At 35.9% G+C, this 23954-nt stretch overlaps 1 protein-coding gene across 1 annotated transcript; it reads left to right on the top strand.

Moving 5' to 3' along the window:
- Positions 1-308: 308 nt before the first annotated feature.
- LOC143600795 (pectin acetylesterase 12-like) lies at positions 309-4703 on the top strand. The gene is made up of 12 exons (XM_077078375.1): positions 309-554; positions 1327-1409; positions 1511-1640; positions 1735-1808; positions 2160-2246; positions 2358-2482; positions 3315-3375; positions 3459-3512; positions 3611-3688; positions 3825-3930; positions 4364-4509; positions 4593-4703. Exons 1-12 carry the CDS (start codon positions 356-358, stop codon positions 4701-4703), a joined length of 1254 nt encoding a protein of 417 aa, XP_076934490.1. The 5' UTR covers positions 309-355.
- Positions 4704-23954: the final 19251 nt, after the last annotated feature.

The following is a 23954-nucleotide window of genomic DNA, read 5'->3' as shown; positions in this document are numbered from 1 at the left end:
TCACACAATAAATACAAATAAATTACGTAATCTTTTCAATTTATTAAACTACCCAAATAAATAAATAAAAAAGAAAACCTTTTAAGACAATAGTTTAAACGTGTGGGCAAATTACAACCCAAAATCTAACTACCATTTGCACATGTCTTTCTTTGTAATAATATATAATCACACCTCGAACCACTTAAATCTTGAGGCAAATTCATTCATTCATTAAACAACACCACTACTAAATCACGCACATTCTGCCTCTGTATTTATTACAATTACATTACAGCAGATCTTTGCTTGATAACACCACCCACAAATGTTATAAAACAAAACAAACCCATTTCACTAATTCTCTATCTGTACAATGAAGATCACAGCTTTTGTCTCGTTGTTGATCGGATTCAATGTGTTGGCAAAACGGGCAAATGGGTTTGAATTTATTCACCCAAATTCATCGCAAATGCTGTCGTTTGTAGAGAGTTATTCGGTTAATCAGTCGGCTGTTTATAACCCGCTTTATGTGGGTCTTAGTTTGATTCAAGGAGCTGCTGATAAAGGGGCAGGTAAAAGTTGTTTTTTTTTTTTTTATAGGATGTTTAGGTGGTTTTAGAAGTGGGTTTTGAATGGTTTGATCTGAATTTGTGTTATGGGGTTGATTGGATCTAAATCTTGGTTAAAGTTAGTGTTTTGTTTGTAGTTGATTAGTAGATGGATTTGGGTTTATAATATTCATTAAAGGTAGTGTTTTGTTTGAGTCTGTTTTAAGCATTTGATTTAAAAATTTCAAATTTGGACTGTTTCAGATGTGAAATTGACCCTTGTTTCTTGACTTAATGTTTTATGATTATGTAATGGTTTTGGCCTTTTGGGGATTTCAATATGCGTGCAAGTTGCTGTAAATTATATGTTAATCATTCTAAAGGTGACATTTTGACTTTTTGAAGAGTTTTTTTAGCTTGCAGACATGACCCATTATCATGACTTGAAACGAATACAGGCGGGTTTGGGTTAAAGGGGTTCGGGTTGACACGTTAATGCTATGATTAAAATCGTGTTTAAAAGGTTTCAACCCTTCTTACCTGTTTATGCCATGATTAACTTTTTTTTACCAGCCGTGTTAAATGGGTTAATGGGTACACGAACGTTTCTAACCCATTTATCAAAACTATTTAATTTTTTAGATGATTAAATATATGAATAGGATATTATGGATGCTCGTGTTTGGTACCCGTGTTGATCGTGTCGTGTGTGTTTGACATGTTTAACACGACAAGTTTGCCAAGCCTACTTTTGTACACCTTTATTGACTTTTATAGCAATTGTATACTTTTACAGTTTGTTTGGATGGAACATTACCCGGGTATCATTTGCATCGCGGATTCGGTTCGGGTGCAAACAGTTGGATCGTTCATTTGGAGGTTTGTGACAGCTGTACAAAATTATTAACATTTAAAACTCTTTTTGTAATGATCTTGACCTTAATTATATAAATATATTTGGAATATTATTTATGTTACAGGGTGGAGGATGGTGTAACAGCATTAGAACGTGTGTATACCGAAAGACAACAAGACGCGGATCATCAAAATATTTTGAAAAACAGTTAGCTTTTACAGGGATTTTGAGTAATAAAGCTCAAGAAAATCCAGGTTTTGTTTTAAACCATTAATATATTATTATTTTGTCATTTTTGCAATGAGAATTTGTTTTTGTTAATATGGCACATGGGTTCTTTGGTTATAGATTTTTTCAACTGGAATCGAGTGAAGATTCGGTATTGTGATGGTGCCTCTTTCACTGGGGATTCTGAAGATAAGGTAAATATTTCTAGTTAAATAATATTTCATAACATTTTTTTTATTTCATAAATCCCGTTTGGGATGTCCATTTTAGAACCAATAATATGTTGAATCTGCTGAAAATTGTTTTAACACTAGTATAATTTTCTTTACAAATTGACTAGCATTCATGTAGATCTCAATATATATATATATATATATTAAAATATAGTGGTATTAATAATCTTTTGTGTGAATGCACATGTATGTGCATGTGTGCACATTGTTTATACTCTTTCTATAAAAAAATTCAGAGAGAGGAATAAACCATTTTTCTTAATAGAAACATGAATAATGTATATGAATATTGATGTTATATTGGTATCCTAGGCTCATAACCTGCAATTTAGAGGACAAAAAATATGGTTGGCGGCGATGGAAGAGTTGATGTCGAAAGGAATGCGGTATGCTAAGCAGGTACTCATTTAGTCAGTTGTTTGTTACCAACTATTATATGCAATTATCCAAGATAATATTGTAATTTTTACTTAAGTCAAACACTTGTACTAAAAGTCTACATATATTCAGGCCCTTCTTTCCGGGTGCTCGGCAGGTGGCCTTGCGTCTATTTTACACTGTGACGAGTTTCACGGTTTATTTTCAAGAAGAACTAAAGTTAAATGTTTTGCTGATGCTGGAATGTTTTTGGATGCGTAAGTCCCATTACTTTTGACTTTTAAATGGTCAAACATGTGGGTCAAACAGTTTTATATAAAGATATAGATCACTATTGTAATACTATTATTGTTTTTAGGCTTGTAAATGCACCGAACGAACACAAACGGAGCATCTTCGTATTTGTTCGTTTAACTTTAACCAAATAAATGATTAAAAACAAACAATTAAACTAATGCTCGTGTTCGTTCGTTACATGTTCATTTTCATTTATGTTTGTTTGTTAACAATATAAACAAACGGCTACGAACATAACTGAACGAACGTAAATGGGCAAAACCAGTTAATAGTAATGTAAAGAAGAATGTGTTGGGCCTAAAAAGTTATTAAAGCTATATTAAGTTGTAATGGGCCAAAAACATTTAAATGAATATATTCAAGAACGTAAACGAACAATCTTAAACAAATGTAAACTAACGAACATAAATGAAAGTTAACGAACCAACATAAATGAGACCTGCGTTTGTTTTTTAGATAAACGAACTTCCTGCTGAACGTTGCACGAACTCTTTACTGAACGTTTGATTCGTTTACATGCTTAAATGTTTTTTTATTATACTTAACACATTTACTTTGCTTAAATGCTTAAATGTTTGTTCTTTACTTAAATGTTTTGATTCGTTTCCGGAAGCAGCCTCTCTATCCTTATGAGGTAGAGGTAAGGCTGTCTACATCTTACCCTCCTCAGACCCTACCATAGCTTTGCTATTGGTGAGATATACTGAGTACGATGATGATGATGATGATGATGATGATGATATTTACTTTTTTCTAAACTGTAACCTAACCAACCCATCTTGGTGATTTTAGGCGAGATGCAGCTGGCGGACACACACTTAGAAACATGTATCATGGTGTTGTTACATTGCAGGTTCTTATAAAATTTTGATATAAATGTTTTAAGACGTGGGTGGTCATGACTTGATTCTAATTTATGTTTAATAACTTGAACAGGGTTCGGGTAAAAACTTACCAAGAACATGCACAAACCACCTTGATCCAACTTCTGTAAGTGTTCGTTCTTATTTCGAGTTAAAATTAAGAAAACAAGGTATCATCTTGATGATGTTTTTTTAAACTACGACTTTCTTTTCTTACGTTGTCAGTGCTTTTTTCCGCAAAACATTATCTCGAACCTCAGAACACCTATGTTTCTCCTCAACACAGCCTATGACTCTTGGCAGGTAAATACTTTTATCTTTTTGAAATTTCATAAATAATTAATGTGTCCAAAATATGATTTATGAACTATTCTTACTACAATATTCTAGTTATTATAATTTTAACGAATACAAAGATTGAAAGCGTATAATCTCTCAGATCCTTGCAAGTTTAGCTCCACCATCAGCTGATCATCGTGGGACTTGGAAGGCGTGTCAAAAGAACCCTGCAAACTGTTCACCTTCACAAATAAATTTCCTACAAGGTAATGCCATTATTATTATTATTATTATTATTATTGTTTTTATTATTATTATTATTATTATTATTATTATTATTATTATTATTATTATTATTATTATTATAACCGTCATCATTAATATTATTATTAAGGCTCCAAAATGGGTAGGTCATATAACGAGTGATAACATATAATTTTTTTGTGCCTTAAACAGGGCTGATTGATCGAAAACACTTTTTGTTCAATTTTTTAAAAATCTATACAAATATATATATATATAATCAAATATGACCGCAAAATTTATATTGTTTCGACAATAATAAAAGACTCTTTGGACTACTTTTGACCCGCTGACCCATTTTCTTTATATCTAACATTTTTACGTGTTTAACTTGTTGGATACTAGTTAAATACATAAAACCAAAATTTAATCATTTTACTACTACACTTTGAGCAGGATTTAGAAACCAGATGCTGAATACAATCAAAAGATTCTCAATATCGAAACAAAACGGATTGTTCATAAATTCATGTTTCGCTCATTGCCAATCAGAAAGACAAGATACATGGTTTGCTGATAATTCTCCTCTTCTTGGAAACAAGGTATCATAAAATATTATTTATTTATATATTTTATTCTACATGATGTTAATTATCACTACAAGTTTTGATCATCTTTTGTACAGGCAATTGCTTTGGCGGTTGGAGACTGGTTTTTCGACCGTGCACCGGTCAAACAAATCGACTGCCCGTACCCTTGTGACAAAACATGTCACAACCTCATATTCAGATCTTAAAATAAAACATTGGTCAGGCGCGCAAGCTAGTTACAACATTTTTAATAGATTATATGAATGAATAATTATCATTTTGCATTTCAGTTATTGATTTATTGAATATCTTTGAAATCAGAGAAGAGTATGAATGTTGGAGAATTATTCATTGAGGTTGTAACTGTTCACATTCTCTCAAAACCAGAGTGAGTGTGACTCATTATAATTATTATTATAGAGAAAAGACAAGTTTGTTATAGATCATTATCAGAGTTGTTCAACTTAGATTGATTTGGCAAAGATTCAAATCATGTTTCAAATTCTAGCTTTGATGACAACTTGTTCAAGTTAAAATTAACTCCAATTAATTGATCATAGATTAAGTTTGTTGCGGTTTTTTATCAAAAACATGATGAACGCTAGAAAATATCAGAATTGCCGCAGCCCGGTTAATCTCTCAATGATTTGTTACGATTACGGTTTCGATTACTGGAATTTACATTAATCTATACGTATGTATACTTATAGTGACTACATAGGGATAAACATAAGTTAAGATAATGTTCAAATTTTTTTACTTGATCTTCTACTTATAATGTACACGTATTTCTCTAACGCCAAACGGCAACAACTTTCTCATTAGTAGGAAGTCTTTTCATCGGCATCAAGGTGCTGTTTGTTTTTTCAGAGGTAAAATGTCTGTAGTCTGCGGACCATATCTGCAGGCATCTGCAACATAAGAGATTGACCAAACCTCTGCAGTCTGCAAGAAGAAGACTGTTTGTTTTTTAACGTCTGCAGGCTGTTAACAATTACACTAATAACAATTGAACTATTATGCAAACTAATCAATTTCTACAAACATTCAAATCAGTTTCTACAAACAACTTAATTTCATCATTTAGATCTCACCATTCATATATATATATATATATATATATATATATATATATATAATCCAACATTTAAAATTCATGTCTACACAAAAACAACTATTGACAACTTCACTAATATAAATCATTTCCAACATGAGTTGTTTTGCATTTTAACCCACGACCACCTCTTTAATTGTTATACACTATCATCGGTTACTTTCGTCATTATCATGCCCACTAGTGGTGGAACCAAAAACTTCTAATCGGATGGTCTATGAATAAATTGTAAAACTAATATGGGTATTTTATGTAACTAATAAATTATATTATATATGCTAATTAAAGAGTAAACATAAACATTGCCTGTCAAAAGAAACAAAATAACTACCGTGATTTATTGATTTGTGGTAAATAAGAAAGATCAAAACAAAAACAAAAAAAGAAATGTCAAATTTGCAAAGATAGCGCACGCCTTTATTTTTCCGGCTTGTTTCTGACAATCACCACAACTCACCTAACAACTAACTCCTTAAATCATCTGCACCCATTTCCACTGTTGATCAATCTTTGTAGATGACCATAACGATCAACATGCTTCCGGCACACACACAAAGATCTGTTCTGATTTGTACATATCTCCAAGACACCATCTCCGGTTTGTTCAGTTCCCGGGGGTAAACCAACGTTGGGCATTGAGTTATTATTAACTCGTCCTATACTAATTTGTACCTGCAAACATCGGTATTCCGGCAGGTGAACGGTGGGCTGTGGTGAGTGGAGGAGACGGTGGCGGAGGTGGAAGGTAGGTGGAGGTGGCTGGGAAGTGGAGGTGAAAGAGGAAAGGAGAGGATGAGATTAGGGTTTGAGAAGACGAGAGTATGATGAAAAATATGTGTGTAGAAGAGGCTAGGAGTGGTTGGATCATGTCTGCACCAGGAAGTGGGCGCGCAGACGTTTTTTAATGAAACGTCTTCAGAAAAACAAACAGTCTGTAAAGGGCAATGTCTACGCGTGGTCTGCACGGCGCAGACAAAAGAGGTCAGGAAGCTCTTTTGGAATAAAACAAACACCACCCAAGTTTCTCAACCGTAAAAAATAAACGAAGGTGAACATATGACATGTACGTGGTTTGGTCTAAGACTGACCTACATACACAAGTTGCAAGTGAGGCATTACAAATACAAAGATTACAATATATAGAAACTAGTTTTTATCCCCGGTATTACGGAGTTGTTTATATTTTTCGTTTATAATATTTATATATTTTTTTGGATTTTAATTTTATTTGTTGTAACTAAGTTAATAATGTAATTAGGGTTTGATGATTAAAGCATTTCACAAATAAATGAGATATTATAACTCGTTTTAAAAGTTATCTCGGTTTGGTGAGACTAATGACACGCTTATTTTTTTACTATAAAATTGTTTCTTAATTAGAATTAATTTTTTTCTAAAATTATGATATTAATTTTTTGTATCTCCCTATTTTATATGAATTTTCATATCAAATATTTTGTGAGATTATATTGTTTTAGTGAGATGTTATAGCATGTTTAAGGGTTATTTGGGTTTGGTGAGACTCATACCCGTGAATTCAGGTCAAATGCATGAAAAACATTGATTTACAAATAAAGCAATCTAGTGGCTTAAGAAAAAATAGTGAACAACCACAGAGCTTTTAAAGGTTTCGTTTATATATGTATTATATTATTGATATATAAAGACTAATATAGGGTATCTAACTTACAGAACAAGAAAACATAAATTGGTCAATAAAGAGATTTAGGGCCGGCCCAAGAACTTTCCATGTCTTCTGTCTTTATTATTGGGTCCTACTAGAGACACCACCCAAAATTAAAAACACACACCCAATCCGTGGCTGATCGGGCGATCCGCGGCTGATCACTGTTTTTGTCCTATTATGTCAACAGCTTTTGTCTTATTATGTTTGTACTCGATCCGTGAATGATTGGGCGATCCGCCACGTATTACATACACGTCAACTTCGGACTATCAAGTCAGTCATACATCGTACACGATCAGCCGCTGATCGGTCAATCAGCCACGGATTAAGTCAGCAATTTATTTCTAAGCCTCCCGTCTCCCTTGTCTATATATATTATGCATGTTTGTTAATTATATTTAGTTATATTTGTTTGTTAAAATATAGAAAGTATATTGACTTGTATGATATTTTTTTTTGGTGACGGGAACGACGAGCAGTCGGGCTACGCATACAACGATCAGCCAGAGCAGTCAGGCTTGCCAGATTTGAATAAACTTCCCGACTCGAACCATGAGCCGGGGTATGGAAATATCGAGCAGTACGACTTACCAAATCCTGACCCAGGTTATTTAATGTATTTATATAGTATAATAGCGTGTTAGTTATTTTTAAAATATTATACATTGCCATTATATTTTATCAAGGGTATATCATATACGGCGGTAGTCACCCTTCGTGGCCGGAGGATAATAGGACATCGCCGAATACATATGATACCAGAGTCGAGGAGCCTTATGGTCAGTCTTCGAAGCAGTTACATGTAGACGGTCCGTATTACGGAACCCAGAATTTGTACCAGTTACCTTTAGGAGAGCAACCATACATGTCAAGACCCGTCACAAGCAACGTCGTTGATGGCATTCAAGAGGCTCACGGCGAAGGAAGCGATGACGATGTTGATGATGATGGTGGTGGTGATCGTTACATACGGGAGACGACGTTTTCTTATGTAGCTAATAATGTATGACGTTTTTTTGTAAAAAAAAACTTATATTATTCTTTTTCAAGATGTTACTAAATATTACTTTATTTACATTGCTTGATATCAGTATTTTAATTATGTTGCTGAGTTGGTGGATTGGGTTAAGAAGACAGGACAGGAGCATGGTTGTGTTATCTCTGTCCAACGTTCAAGGAACAAAAGTGTTGAACTTGTATGCAATCGAGGTGGGGAACCAAAACTAAAGGCAAGGGTGAGGCATACCGGGAGTATTAAAAGGGGTTGTCCATTTAAACTTGTCGGGAGGTACAACGCGCCAGGTGATTGTTGGAAGCTAGAGGTTGTCAACGAGACGCACAACTACGATCCCGTTTTGTTTAAGGAGGGGCACCCGACACTAAGGAAACTGACCGACGAGGAAATTGATATGGTTGCGACGTTGCATAGGCAGGGTCTGAGGCCTGCTAAAATTAAGTCAGCCATTAAGCAACGCTTTCCCGGTAACAAATGTATTACTAGGGACATATACAACGTCGTGAAGCTTGTTGATGACCAAGATAAAATTGGTGACACCCCCATGCAGGTACTTTTTGTTAGAAATATTATTTTGTAAAACTCTTTTGAATATATATTATTTTGAATATATATTATTTTGTTTTATCATATATAAAATATATATATTCTGTAAGATTTAATAAGAATACTATTTATAATATTATTTTATTATATTATTTTTATTATAATTCTGATCTTTAATAAAAATATTTGTATGTTTAGTAATTTTTTTAAACCCAACGTAGGTATTTGAAAACTTCTTTCAAACCCATGGGTTTACCTTTTACACATGGGAGAATCCTTCTACAAATAGGACGGAGAATGCTTTCTTCTCTCACGAGAAGTCGCATACCATGTGGCGTGCGTTCCCAGATTTGTTGCTGACTGACACGACGTACAACACCAACATGTACAAGTGGCCGTTTGTTCAGTTTGTTGGTGTGACGTCGACATCAAAGTCTTTCTGTATTGAGTACGCGGTTATCTTTAGGGAGCAAGAGTGCAACTTCACATGGGCCCTGGAACGACTTAAAGGCATGCACTTCGATTGTAGGGAGCCGCGTGTCATCCTGACTGACAAGGACCAAGCCTTGATGAAATTCTGTGAAACAGTCTTTCCCAATGCTACCAAAAACCTTTGTAGGTGGCACATCTTCCAGAACATAAAGAAAAAACATAAGAGTCTTTTTCAGACAGATATCTTTGAGTCCTTCTCTTACTGGTGGAAAGTACTGTACTCGTCGCCAACAAAATCTATGTTCGACTACAACTGCGGTCAAATGGAAGCTACGTTAGCTGGACACGGCAGATGTGGTAAAATGTTTTTTTATTATGTCCCGTATGTACACATGATTTTAGATTTTAGTTGTACATTGCCTAAAATGTTTTTTTATTATTTGTTTGTAGAGGCTTGGTATTATATTCGCGACAACTGGTTGGTACCCTACAAAGAGAAGTTCGTGTCCTGCTTGATTGACGACCGACTAAACTTCGGCGAGCATACAACAGACAGAGTAGAGGGCCAGCACGCGAACTTGAAGAGATACCTTGCGGGGCCGAACAATTGCCTAGACTCTATTGCGGCGTTTGCCCTTGAAGTGGTGAATTCCCAAATGGAAGAAATCGGTGCGACCCTTGAAGACTTCCTTGTTAGGGTCAAGAAGTACCATAAGTTGACTTTGTTTGAAAAGCTACATAATAGAGTGTCACTTTTTGCTATCGCTAAAATTGACAAAGAGCTGACTTTGCTTGACACATTGCAAGATACGGGGGCGGAGTGCGACCACCGGTTACAAACATCATGGGGCTTGTCGTGTGCTTGTAAGCTTAACTGGTACACTATTAACAATATACGTATTCCATTAAAAGACATAGACCCCTTTTGGAGGAAGCTCGATTTTAGTCCGGAGTTTGTTCGATACGAAGAACCAGACTATGAAGCGGAACTGGAAGATGTGAAAAACAAATTCTAGGACTAAACAACCGAATGTAAAAAAAAAGCCTATTCTCAAAGATAATGTCTGTTCTTTCTGGGAAATCAAACAAGGAGGAGCCTGAGAAACGAGAGGACCCTAGGGGGCGTCCAAATCTAAACCAACAAGCCAAAACAAGAGAAACCCCTCGACATAGCTCGTACTCCCCATCCCCGTCAACTGATCCCCACAGACACAGCTCGTACTCCCCGTCCCCGTCAACTGATCCTTACAGACACAGCTCGTACTCCCCGTCCCCGTCATTTGATCCTCACAGACACAGCTCGTACGCCCCTCCCCTTCATTTGATCCCCACATACACAGCTCGTATGCCCCCTCCCTGTCACGAGAACCAACGCCCGAAACCCCCACACATTCGTTGTCGCGTTCCCAGTCTCATTCTCAGCCCCGGTTTAAGATACCTAAGCCACCGAAATGTTCATCTAAAAAGCAACAGACCGCAACCGACCTTTAGTAGTCCCCCCTCATAAATCCCAACAGTGCCCTTTATTGGGGATTGTGGCGACTGTGGGGATCAACACTGGTCAGCCACATAATAAAGTCCCGTATCAACCTTCATGTCATTTCCAATATCAATAAAGATGGCACCGATGCGCCCACGTAGGGTGCATCGAGCAATCTTTGTTTTTTGATGAATTCGGTGTCAACGACTCCATGATAGGTCGCAAGAGCCTCCACAACTGATATCGGAGATATGCGAGCATAACGGTACCTGTATATGGTACATTATTTAAAGTTATCCCGTGTATCCTGGCGGATTTGACATTCTGGTGACTGGAGTGTTGCGACCGCCAGAGATACGCGGGCATAATGACTATACCCCATTTTTTGTGGGGCAAACCCGTAGCTGTAGGCCGACACAGATTCCGGTGACTTGCTTGCCGGTGAGTGGAGAGCCACTACAAATATCTGCTGTGTTGACGCTATTTTCGGAGTGCTTATCCAGAAGAACTGCTAATAAACAAGAAGATGATATTAGTCGCTGTATAGAATTTGATGTAATATCCGGTGCTTTTTTATGTAATTATTCAATTTGTAATTTATTATTGGTTATATCAAAGTTGTGTTGTTATTAGTATAAATCAGTTTATATTTTAAATATATAATATTATTTTTTATTTCTTCTTTGACTCTTAGATAAAAAAAATAAATAAAAAACTTAATCCGCCACATATCGGTCGATCAGTGGCGGATCAATGTTGAAACACTATGTACCGCCGTCTGGTAACTCTTTCAAACATAAACCCTAACCCCAACACACCCATTCCAGCCTCCATCTGTCTCCCATTTAACATAACCTATTGTAGATCGGATCCGGCAACGTCAAGGTAAGTAAACGGGTTACGGGTAACATAACCTATTGGGTTACGGGTGTGGGTTACGGGGTTTGGGTTACGGATTTGATATTGAAACTGGATTGGGTTATGGGTGTGGGCTACGGGGTTTGGGTTACGGGTGTGGGTTACGGGTTTGATATTGAAACTGGATTGGGTTACGGGTTTGGGTTATATAATTTGGATTACGGGTGTGATATTGAAACTGGATTGGGTTACGGGTTTGGGTTACGGGTTTGATATTGAAACTGGATTGGGTTATGGGTTACGGGTTTGATAATCAAACAGGTTTGGGTTACGGGATTGTTAATGAAACGGGTTTGGTTTACGGGTTTGATATTGAAACTGGATTGCGTTACGGGTTTGATAATCAAACAGGTTTGGGTTACGGGATTGTTAATGAAACGGGTTTGGTTTACGGGATTAACATTATATTTATATCTTAAACATAGATGGAGAATAGATACATTGAAGGGGATGAACTTCTTGATGGGTACGCGAATTTGAGGTTTGACCAGGGATCCGAATTCCATATCCGGTTTACGCAGCTTCGGAAAATGGAGCCACAACCTACCTCGACCTTGTCTGAGCGGTTTATAAAAAGTGTTGGAGCGGAAGAGAGGATAGAAAGAATTGTTGGGAAGAATTCACCGTGGGAGAGATTGTTTACCGCCCAGCAGCCAGCGTACCGGGTGCTCACGCTAGAGTTTTACTCTACGTTCGTTTTCAGGTATTTTTTTCCTTTTCAATTAACTTATAAAGTAGATTTAACCAACGCGTAAATATTGTTTCACGCCACACCCGGAGGGAGATTCGCAGGTCGAGATGCTGGCTCCTGGTGCGGATACCGGTCGGGCGGAGGTTCAGTTCCGCTTGTTCGGGGATGAGTGTTTTCTGTCGATGGAGAAGTTTGCCTTGGCGCTGGGCTTGTACACAATTGATGATTTAACCGACCCTGTTTACACGGAGAGAATACACCATACACCAGATGACGTGTTGAGGCGTTTTTGGACGGCGATTAGCGATACACCTTTGGCTTATGGTTCGCCAAGAGTTTGCGCCAGACTGCAAAGTCACATCCATCAGGGACCTGTTGCACAGTTTTGTATATGTATATGTATCATATATTATAATATAATGTAATATGATATAATAATATTTTATTGTATTTTTGTACAGGTACCTACACAGGCTTATCGCTCAGACTGTAAAGGGTCGTCACCTGGGGGCAGATCACTGCAACCTCCGAGACCTGTTTTTTTTGCGATGCCTGCTTATGGGGAGATACTGCAACCTAGCTCGCGGTTTCGGCGACTACTTCGCTATTTACTGGCACAGGAAGGGACGCATGTCGTTGGTCGGTGGCACGTTCGTACGCGGATTGCGATTGCTTTAGGCTACGGGGACCGACTGGAAGACCTACCCATTCAGTCGTCGATTCCGCCGCGAGAGCTGGACCGTCCACGGGCAGCGGGCATGCGCATCGTCCAGAAAATTAACTGCCGGTATCACCTGGTCAATGATTTGAAAGCTGACCCGTACGTAGAGGTCCCACTTGTTAAGCCTCCACCAATCGAGGAGCCGGAGGTGCATGTTCAGGTCGCCGAGGTTGACGATGATGAGGGCGAGGAGGACGGTGATCAGGTACGTTCTATTTTATCGTTTATTTTTTTTGTATCTTCGTCTTATTAACGTTAATTTATCGTGTTCATAACAGCCACCGCATCAGCACCCGCAGTACGTTCCGCGTACACATCGCGCCGTGAGTTTGGATGCGGCCACTGACTCTTGCATACGGAGACTAGAGCGTGACGTGTCACAGATACGCGGTCAGATGACCTGGATGGTTGGGTATATGTCTGCCCAGCAACATGGAGCCCAGTACACAGTACCAGCGCCGCGTTTCGACGAGGTGGTGCTGCATTTTAGATTTGTTTTTTGTATGCTGTTACCTTTTCCCGAACTCGTTTGGTTTTTATTTTTTTTCCGAACTCGTAATGTAATAAGTATTTTGTATGTTGCATTTTTCCGAAACGGGTTATGCGTTATGCTTATTTTGTTCGTTTTCAATTTAAAAATTCTTGTTTGGTTATTACTTTAAAACCGATCACAAATTGGTTACATACGACATACAAAAAAGAAAACAAACGTAATTCGTTATGTACTAATTATTATTATGTAAATCTCGTTCCTTTTATTTTGTACGTTTTAATTTTTAAAATTGTTATTTCGTTGTCAACTTCCAAAACCGATCAAAAAATGGTGAACAACAAAACCGATCAAAAAATGGTGAACAACAAAACCAACAAAATAAATTAAATAAAACAAAAGATAACAAAAAGACAAAATCACAATAAAACAAAAAAAGACAGCTAAAAGACAAAAAAAAAACACATGCTTTCAAAACACCCACTCAATCCGTGGCTGATTGGACGATATGTGGCTGATTGAGTGGGTGTTTTGGAAACACCATATGGTGTATGTAAAAATTCCCTTATTAAACCCTAATAATTAGACAAGTCAACCGGGCTCAAACCAAATCCAACAACAATTTGTTCTTAATGGTAGCAATTTGTAAGTTGTAAGTATAAGTTATAAGTTGCTCTTAGTAGAAACTTATCTACTAACCTCCTCAGCATTAGCCTTTCACATAAAAAAAAAATCGAGTACCGATTTGTCTTTTATCAATCTCAGTACCAAGCCATTGTCAGCATTAAGTTCACCCTTAATGCAACCAACTCCAATCAAATAGTATTATAGTAACGTGTTCAACAGTCAACACTTTGTATCATCACCGATAGTAACTTCTGTTCTTGTTATCATTAATTAGCAACACTCTTGAGGAATAGCTTGTTTTCGTATCAACCAGTTCCAAATATTCTTAGTTCAACAATTTGTGTTTTAAATATGATGACACTTCACAACTTGAGAGACAATCGATTTTCCTTTTGTACCATATCTCTTTTGATGTATAATTTCTATTTCAATTATTTCAATAGTTTCATACTATATTAAATGGTGGCCTTTTAAGTTTAGATATTATTATGAAATAGTATATCAAGTTGTGGGCATAAACGTGCATTATACATTTATTGTGTTGGTTTTACGTCAACTTCTTGACGAGTTGCACATATACAAAGGTTCATGTCTATTAAGAAAGTCTCATCTTTGCATTAAAAGCGATCTGAAACATATTTATGGTATGCCAGTGATTTTAGTAGTGTAGTTGAGGATTAACTTGTTGATCAAGTTAATTGTAACATGAATCTAAATAAGTCGGGTGTAGGGTACACATTTATTTGATCTTGTTATAATTTATAATCCTATTGGTACTTAGGGGCGAAGCGTTGCTCCCTTGGTAGGGGCCCCGAGATGCAGCGCCCCGGGTAACAGGGTCCAACGGGCATAACCCTAGCTGGGGTCAAGATACCATGTCAGCTTGAAAAATTTTTATTTTGACTTTTTATTCAATTAAATTTCATATGTATTTTGTAAGTTACAACATAAGCATGTATAATGTACTAGAAATTCAAATATACGATAATTGATAATTGCATTTAACGGTTATTGACCCAAACCCTAATAATCATTTTTTGATCATACAAGACTTCTTTTGGTTCATTATACTCTCTCAAATTCATACCCAATTCTTACTCTCAATTTGAGTTTTATGCGGTCAAAACATTTGGGAACCAAAAATAGTTTTGATGTGAAAGCGCTCTCACACTCTCATACATCCAAGATAACCCATTCTTTTTTTTTGGCAATATTCCCTAACAAAAGATCAACACAATTTTCCGTGAAGATGGCGCACGGGCAGTCAATGAAGGACACAACGAGCAAGTTTGACAAACCTGAAGAAATTTGAAGGCCAAGACTTCCGCATATGGCAAAAGAAGATGCACTTTCTCTTTATTACCATAAAAGTGGTGTACGTGTTGAGCACACTTGTATCATAGGTTATGGAAGAAGGAAATTTGGAACTAGTCAGGAAGAAATAAAAGAAATCAAAGTGGGATTTGATTTGCATCAAAATGTTGAAACTATGACATTCGTCAATATGACAAAAACCACAAAGGAACTATTGAAGCAAAGTATATGGCAGGAGATTCTTTAAGTAAGAAGTTTCTTGTGAGTACTTTAAACAATTACAAGATGGTTGAGTCTAGATCTGTTGTGGAACAACACCATGAATTATGTCGAACTTTAGGGCAACTTGCCTGTAACATTTCGGGTTTTCTTCTTATATTTATACCAGACCCGTTTAAGGGTTCGGGTCACTCATTAGATAAAACCGACGCATTTATTGAGTATATTTTTTTATTGTTCTAGATTTTCTTTTATTATTTAATAGTTAAACATTTGAACTTACAAAACTTGACATTTTCCACCCAAACTCAAACTATAACCTATTCTCGTTTCCATCTATAAACTCCATGGACCTGTTATGTAAATTTTAATATTAAAATAACATATTATAACCCAAACCACCTCCTGGTCCGACCAGTTAACCCAAAACCCGACCCGCGCACCCAAAATCCTTTAAAACCTTCAAATTCCCGCTCAAGTGATCAAATCAAATATGGAATATAGTATATTCGGTCGTATAAACGCTTAAAAGACACTCAATTTTGGTAAAGACGCGTTAAATCATTCGTAATGTGGTCAATTAACCTTATTAATCCCGAACAAACCCTAATTTGGGATCTTATATAATCCCTTCGTATTATATCAATTAAACTCGCAGAAACCATCTCTTCCCCAGGGCGATCATAAACCCTAAACTCAATTTGGTTTACACCAGCATCCCGTCACTCAAATCTTCCCCCTTTTGGCCGCAACCTGTTGGATCAATTTCACCCACCTAGCCAACGTTATAATCCAATTAAAAGGTATGGCTAGGATCGCGATTCCTCATAGAGCAATAGCCCTAAAGTTGTTTGATCAAACATGAACCAGATTATCCAATTGGATGATCTAGGGTTCATGTTCCTTTAAACCTTGTTTATATTTATTTCGGATCTGCAATACTTAACAATTGGCCAAGTTGGCTCAGTTGGTTGGTCCATTGATTAGCAAAGACTGGGTCGCGGGTTCGAACCCGACCCATCACGTTTTAAGCTTTTATTTTTTCTTTCTTTTGTTAACTTACGAGTTTTGTTCCTTTTAATATTAAATAAATCTCTACACAATTAATCCTTTAAATATTATTAACCGACACTTTAAGCCGTTTTCCCGTCATCCTAAAACCCGGTTTTCTTTTTTTTTATTGTAATATAGAAAACAATATATTAAGTAATAAATGATATGTTTTTCTTAAAACCGAACCTCTAAGTCTCACGAAACCCGATTTTTTTAAAGCTTTATATTTTTAAAACCTTTTTAATCAAATTTTTACATTTACTACATATAATACAATATGTTGATAAACCGAACTTAAATTAATAATAAATCTTCTTTTAAAACTCCACGTTAATTTATATATATTACATAATATTTATCTTAGTTATCAAACATAAATAATTAATAATAATGATTATTAAAAACTAATAATGATAATAGTTATAATAATTATAATAATAACATTTATAAATATAACAATAACCATTATATTTAACGTTAATGTAACTTTCAATATTTCTAACCTCATCGAGGCCCAAGATCCGTCATATTAAGTTGTCATTTATAGTTAACTCACTTTATTATTATTAACAACCAGGACTAATTGTCGGCAAATCTCGAGGAGCTTGACCATTTTCATCCTAGCATGTTTCTTTTATTATCTCGTCCCCGTTTATCCTACGCTATAAGGTGAGTTTACATATCCACCTTTTTCATCTTTTAAATTTTGGGGGTGGCATGTATACCCTATTTAAATTACTCATTTTTATTTCCACATCTATTCAAAACACAATTCAATATATGTTTATGTGTGATTATTGCATGCTATATGATAATGCTCTATGTGCATAATTGTTTATTTTATGTTTGGTGGTTGGTATCTCATCCTCATCTATTCTCATCTAGTATGATCATACGTTTACCCAAGTACATTGATTTAGTATCAATAAGAACGGGTCCACATCTATTTAATTGTTTACATTTTTATAAGAATTGTAATACTTATCATTTACATATGAATTGTGATTTTTATCTATATATGTATCTCAACTAACACTTATGTATTCTCACCAACATTCGTGTTGACAAACTCTATTTTTATACATGCTACAGGTACAAGTAATTTACATTGATCAAGATTGAAGATATTAGTTTTTACCGTATGATATTTATCCAAACAATAAATATGATGTAATTGTTTTGTTTACTGAATTTGTGTACTTGTTTTGATATTAATGAATTAAATAATTATTGTCACTTTAATTAGTGTCTTTCGAGCTACTGTCCAATCAATACGTTACGCCCCGACATGTTCCGCCTTTGGTCAGGGTGTGACAGATTGGTATCAGAGCCTAAGGCTATAAGATAGGTGGTTAGATTTAACGGCCTAGTAGCATGTTTAGGGTCCCTATACGTGATATGCCTTTACGTGTTTGCACCCTGAATTATATTATTGATTGCAGTAGCTTATATATACTATTTAATGATTTAATATTATTCTTGTACACAAAAGCACACACTTAATCTGAGGCTATGCCTCACGCTCAAAATTGTTTTCAAACTTTAGAATTTTTATTTTTTTGGGAAATTCCTTATGAAATCCCGCCTTTCACTCCCCTCTCCTTGAGGAAGATTCGTGTGACGGATATGTAGTAACTGTAAGAGTGACACACTTGTTTATCGAACACTTGACACCAAGGCTTGCGAGTCTAAGGAAGTGCAATGCACATAAATCTCAATCAACCACGAGACCCGGTTGCCTTCCTGGAGTGCTTAGTAAGGGTGTGAAACTTATTAAGCCAAAGCATATCACACCAAACGAAACCGAATCTAATACCCTCATTGTATCAACGTGGTCATGTGATGATCACACTCTTAAGTCAACGACGAGATTCTGTTTATTATTTTTTATGAATATTTTCCCAAATTATCAATTTCATCAATACCCTAAGTTAAGGGTATTAAAATTTTATTTTGTATTCTAAGTCAAGGTTATTAAAATTTTTTTTTCTTGTACTCTCTTGAATTTTCACAAAACTCGAAATTTCACATAGTTATACAATTTTTTTCTTTTCCAAAATCATAATAAATTTTTCACGTGTTGTCATTGTAGCATGTCTTCTTCCCGCCTTATCAACCGTAACCGTCGCAGCGGCAACTCTGGCCGTAGCATGTCATCCCGCATCGCTAAGGGAATCGTGGAAGCCCTCCCAACAATCAACTCTCAATTACAAACTGTGAATGCTTCTTCATCATCCACAACTCCGAACCCAATTGCTTACCCCCTCAAACAATTCAAAAGTGCCAACCCGCCCGAATACTTCGGTATCGACGCTGCTACCATTCTCCTCCAATGGTTCGAAGAAATGGAGAGCATATTCCTCCATTGTGAATGTCCCGAGGACAAGAAAACCACTTACGCCTCGAGCATGCTCAAGAAGAATGCTCTCAACTGGTGGAACGGTGAGAAGCGCACGTTTGGCGCTGAGGTTTCATGGCCTTGCCATGGGATGACCTCAAGAAACTCATGCTCAAGAAGTTTTGCCCGAAACATGAGCTTCGGAAGTTAGAAGATGAATTTTGGATCTTGAAACAAGAAAGTGGTAATGACACCATCTACAACGATCGTTTCCATGAACTGAGCCTTCTCGTCCCCCACATGGTCACTCCCCTTGAACGTTCAATCGACAAGTACATCTTGGGTTTGCCTATGCAAATCCAAGATTCCGTCCTGAGTCGTGACCCTCAAACCCTCCATGATGCCATCACCTTATCCGGTACCCTCACCGAAAACCACGTTAAGGCCGGGACCTTGACACGGAAAAATTCCAAGAAGCCCAATGATAAGCCTGCATCCGAGCCCACCGAAGAACCCAAGCCCGAATCTTCCAAACTTGAGTCTTCTAAGCCCGAATCCTTCAAGCGCAACAACAAAAACTCTCCCCACTACCGCAACAATAAAAGAAAGTCCAATTCCTAAAACTATGTCTTGGCCCAATAACAAACCCAACCCACCAAGAAGCCTTACACAGGAACCCACCCATTATGTGATACGTGTAACTTTCACCACTCGCCTAACCTCAAGTGTCGACAATGCACCCATTTCAATCGATTTGGTCACCTCTTTACCACATGTCGTGAACGCAACCAACTTTTGATGCAACCATTTACCTCACCTCTTACCCAACCCTTACCTTATGCTCAAATGTTTACTCAAGCACCCTCAACTATTAGAGGTTGTTACAATAGTGGAGACCCGAGCCATTTTCGCAATGCATGCCCAAGACTTGGACACATGAACCAAATTCAATCCTACCCAACCCAAACCGCTCAATATCAAGCTTACCAAGCCCAAGTAAATCAACTTCAGCTAATCCAAGCTCAACCCTTCCAAGCAATTCAAGCCCAACCAATTCAAGTCAACCAAATCCCAACCAACCAATCGACCTCAAGTGACCAAGCTACTCAAGGACATGCGTGTTACATCAACGGTTCCCAAGTCTAAGCCTAACCCTTTTATGAAGACATGCTACGCAAGGACGTTTCTTTTATTTAGTTCTTTTCATTTAAATTTAATGTATTGACTTCATTAAATCTCCAGTTTGTTATGAATGAGAATTTTGGTTATTTATAATGATGTTCAATCACTAATTTATTACTATTTTTTTTCGTTTAGTGCACTATTACACAATTTACTATCATGATTTAAGTGGTCTATGACCAGTTATTGCCGGGACTATGTGCACGGTGATGTGCATAGTTATCTAATAGTACCGTATTTGGATCATAAACTACCTATGACCGATTTCCTATAAACGTGTTGGATATTGGGACTATGAACATGTGTTGTACATAGTTATCTAATAGGAGTCACATGTACAAATTTTACTTCGATATTATAATACATGGCTACCCAAACCCTCTAAACTCACCTCATACTCATGGTACTCTTAACTCATCTCATCGATATTATTATCTTGGTTACAAACCTTATCTATTATCATACTCATAAGTCGTGTGATTTGTTTGTTGTGTGAACCTATTTATTATTACGTGAATTTTCTCGTCATCTCAAGTATTTTCTCTACATCGTATATAATTACAAAATTTTCCTATATCTGTTTATTTTATTTTGTTGTTATTATTCTCGATGGTTAACTTCAACAATTTCGTCATTTTTATTTTTTTTAGTTAATTATGTTCATCAATTTTCATTCAATTTTTAGTTCATTACTATTGATCAAATGATATCGATTTAAAAAGGTTTTCTTTTACCCTCGTTTTCAAACCCACACAACGGGACGAACCATGTGCATCATGCGATGATCTAAATAATTATGAGTGCACGCATAATTATCGAAATCCTCGTATGGAACTCATGTGAATACGGTTGTGTGTTATAACTCAGAACCTAGGGTGATTTTGGGTAACGGTACAAATATCGATGTGATAATGGCATGGTGGATACGCCGCTGGTACATCCTATATATAAGTGTCCTTATCATGTCTTTCGTTTGTAGCGTTATTTGGGTCACCTGAATATCTGTGTTATATATTTTTTTATATAAAAAAAAAATCTTGACAATTACTTTCTTTCCTTATGTTATGATTTTTCTATAATTTCGGGACAAAATTTCCTAAAGTAGTGAATGCTGTAACATTTCGGGTTTTCTTCTTGTATTTATACCCGACCCATTTAAGGGTTCGGGTCACTCATTAGATAAAACAGACGCATTTATTGAGTATATTTTTTTTATTGTTCTAGTTTTTCATTTATTATTTAATAGTTAAACATTTAAACTTACAAAACTTGACATTTTCCACCCAAACTCAAACTATAACCTATTCTCGTTTCCATCTATAAACTCCAGGGACCTGTTATGTAAATTTTAATATTAAAACAACATATTATAACCCAAACCACCTCCTGGTCCGACCAGTTAACCCAAAACCCGACCCGCGCACCCAAAATCCTTCAAAACCTTCAAATTCCCGCTCAAGTGATCAAATCAAATATGGAATATAGTATATTCGGTCGTATAAACGCTTAACCGACACTCAATTTTGGAAAAGACACGTTAAATCATTCGTAATGTGGTCAATTAACCTTATTAATCCCGAACAAACCCTAATTTGGGATCTTATATAATCCCTTCGTATTATATCAATTAAACTCGCAGAAACCATCTCTTCCCCAACGCGAACATAAACCCTAAACTCAATTTGGTTTACACCAGCATCCCGTCACTCAAATCTTCCTCCTTTTGGCCGCAACCTGTTGGATCAATTTCACCCACCTAGCCAACATTATAATCCAATTAAATGGTATGGCTAGGATCGCGATTCCTCATAAAGCAATAGCCTTAAACTTGTTTGATCAAACATGGACCAGATTATCCAATTGGATAATCTAGGGTTCATGTTCCTTTAAACCTTGTTTATATTTATTTCGGATCTGCAATACCTAACAACTGGCCAAGTTGGCTCAGTTGGTTGGTCCATTGATTAGCAAAGACTGGGTCGCTGGCTCGAACCCGACCCAACACGTTTTAAGCTTTTATTTTTTCTTTCTTTTGTTAACTTAAGGTTTTTGTTCCTTTTAATATTATATAAATCTCAACACAATTAATCCTTCAAATATTATTAACCGACACTTTAAGCCGTTTTCCCGTCATCCTAATACCCGGTTTTATTTTATTTATTGTTATATAGAAAAAAATATATTAAGTAATAAATGATATTTTTTCTTAAAACCGAACCTTTAAGTCTCACGAAACCCGGTTTTTTTTATAGCTTTATATTTTTAAAACCTTTTTAATCAAATTTTTACATTTACTACATATAATACAATATGTTGATAAACCGAACTAAAATTACTAATAAATCTTCTTTAAAACTCCACGTTAATTTATATATATTACATAATATTTATCTTAGTTATCAAACATAAATAATTAATAATAACGATGATTAAACACTAATAATGATAATAGTTATAATAGTTATAATAATAACATTTATAAATATAACATTAACCATTATATTTAATGTTAATGTAACTTTCAATACTTCTAACCTCATCGAGACCCAAGATCCGTCATATTAAGTTGTCATTTATATTTAACTCACTTTATTATTATTAACAACTAGGATTAATTGTCGGCAAATCTCGAGGAGCTTGAACATTTTCATCCTAGCCTGTTTCTTTTATTATCTCGTCCCCATCTATCCTACGCTATAAGGTGAGTTTACATATCCCCCTTTTTCATCTTTTAAATTTTGGGGGTGGCATGTATACCCTATTTAAATTACTCATTTTTATTTCCACATATATTCAAAACACAATTCAATATATGTTTATGTGTGATTATTGCATGCTATATGATAATGCTCTATGTGCTTAATTGTTTATTTTATGTTTGGTGGTTGGTATCTCATCCTCATCTATCCTCATCTAGTATGATCATACATTTACCCAAGTACATTGATTTAGTATCAATAAGAACGGGTCCACATCTATTTTTTATTTACATTTTTATAAGAATTGCAATTGTTGGTTCCCGAATCAATAATCAATAACAATAAACAGATCTTGGATCTGTGAATATCCTATCAATACATTTATAGATCTAACTTATAATTTACCTTTATTTAGTGTTATATATGTGTAAATTATTATCAATAATATTAAGATGAAGCTTGAAAGAGAGTAATTACTCAATAATTTTCTCTATTAACTTATTTCTCTGAAAAACTTCACACTTACAAGTGAACAGTTGTTCACTGTATATAGAAGGCGACCTGGTTCGCTAACATCCCCTAGCGAACCAGCTTCCCCTTCGTTATATAATTTATCATAACGAACCGCCTCCTGATTCGTTAACATCCCCTAATGGATCAGGAGGGAATACATAATAATGTCTTAGTTCGCTAACATCTCTAGCGAACTAGACTTAACCTTAACGAACTAACCTTAGTTCGCTAACAACCCTAGCGAACTAGACTTAAACTTAACGAACTAGTTCAAAATAAACATTAAATATTACATAAATTATCAAATATACATTAACGATAAATACAAAGACTCTAAACGCAAAACCGTGCACTAACAGACACCCCCTCGTCTTGAGCTCTTTGTCTTTAACTTATTTGAAGCACTTGGACAGCCAGT

Source organism: Bidens hawaiensis, unplaced genomic scaffold (genome assembly GCF_021521415.1).
Source record: "Bidens hawaiensis isolate Kalapana, Puna unplaced genomic scaffold, B.hawaiensis_p1.1 tig00054914_1, whole genome shotgun sequence".
In the NCBI taxonomy this organism is placed as follows: Eukaryota; Viridiplantae; Streptophyta; class Magnoliopsida; order Asterales; family Asteraceae; genus Bidens; species Bidens hawaiensis.
This window is presented reverse-complemented; position numbering and strand designations above follow the sequence as displayed.

Coding starts and splice junctions, on each gene's coding strand:
- LOC143600795 (XM_077078375.1), top strand. CDS start 356: ATGAAGATCACAGCTTTTGTCTCGTTGTTGATCGGATTCAATGTGTTG. Junction 2,247..2,357: donor GAATGCGGTATGCTAAGCAG/GTACTCATTTAG, acceptor ACATATATTCAG/GCCCTTCTTTCCGGGTGCTC. Junction 2,483..3,314: donor GCTGGAATGTTTTTGGATGC/GTAAGTCCCATT, acceptor TGGTGATTTTAG/GCGAGATGCAGCTGGCGGAC.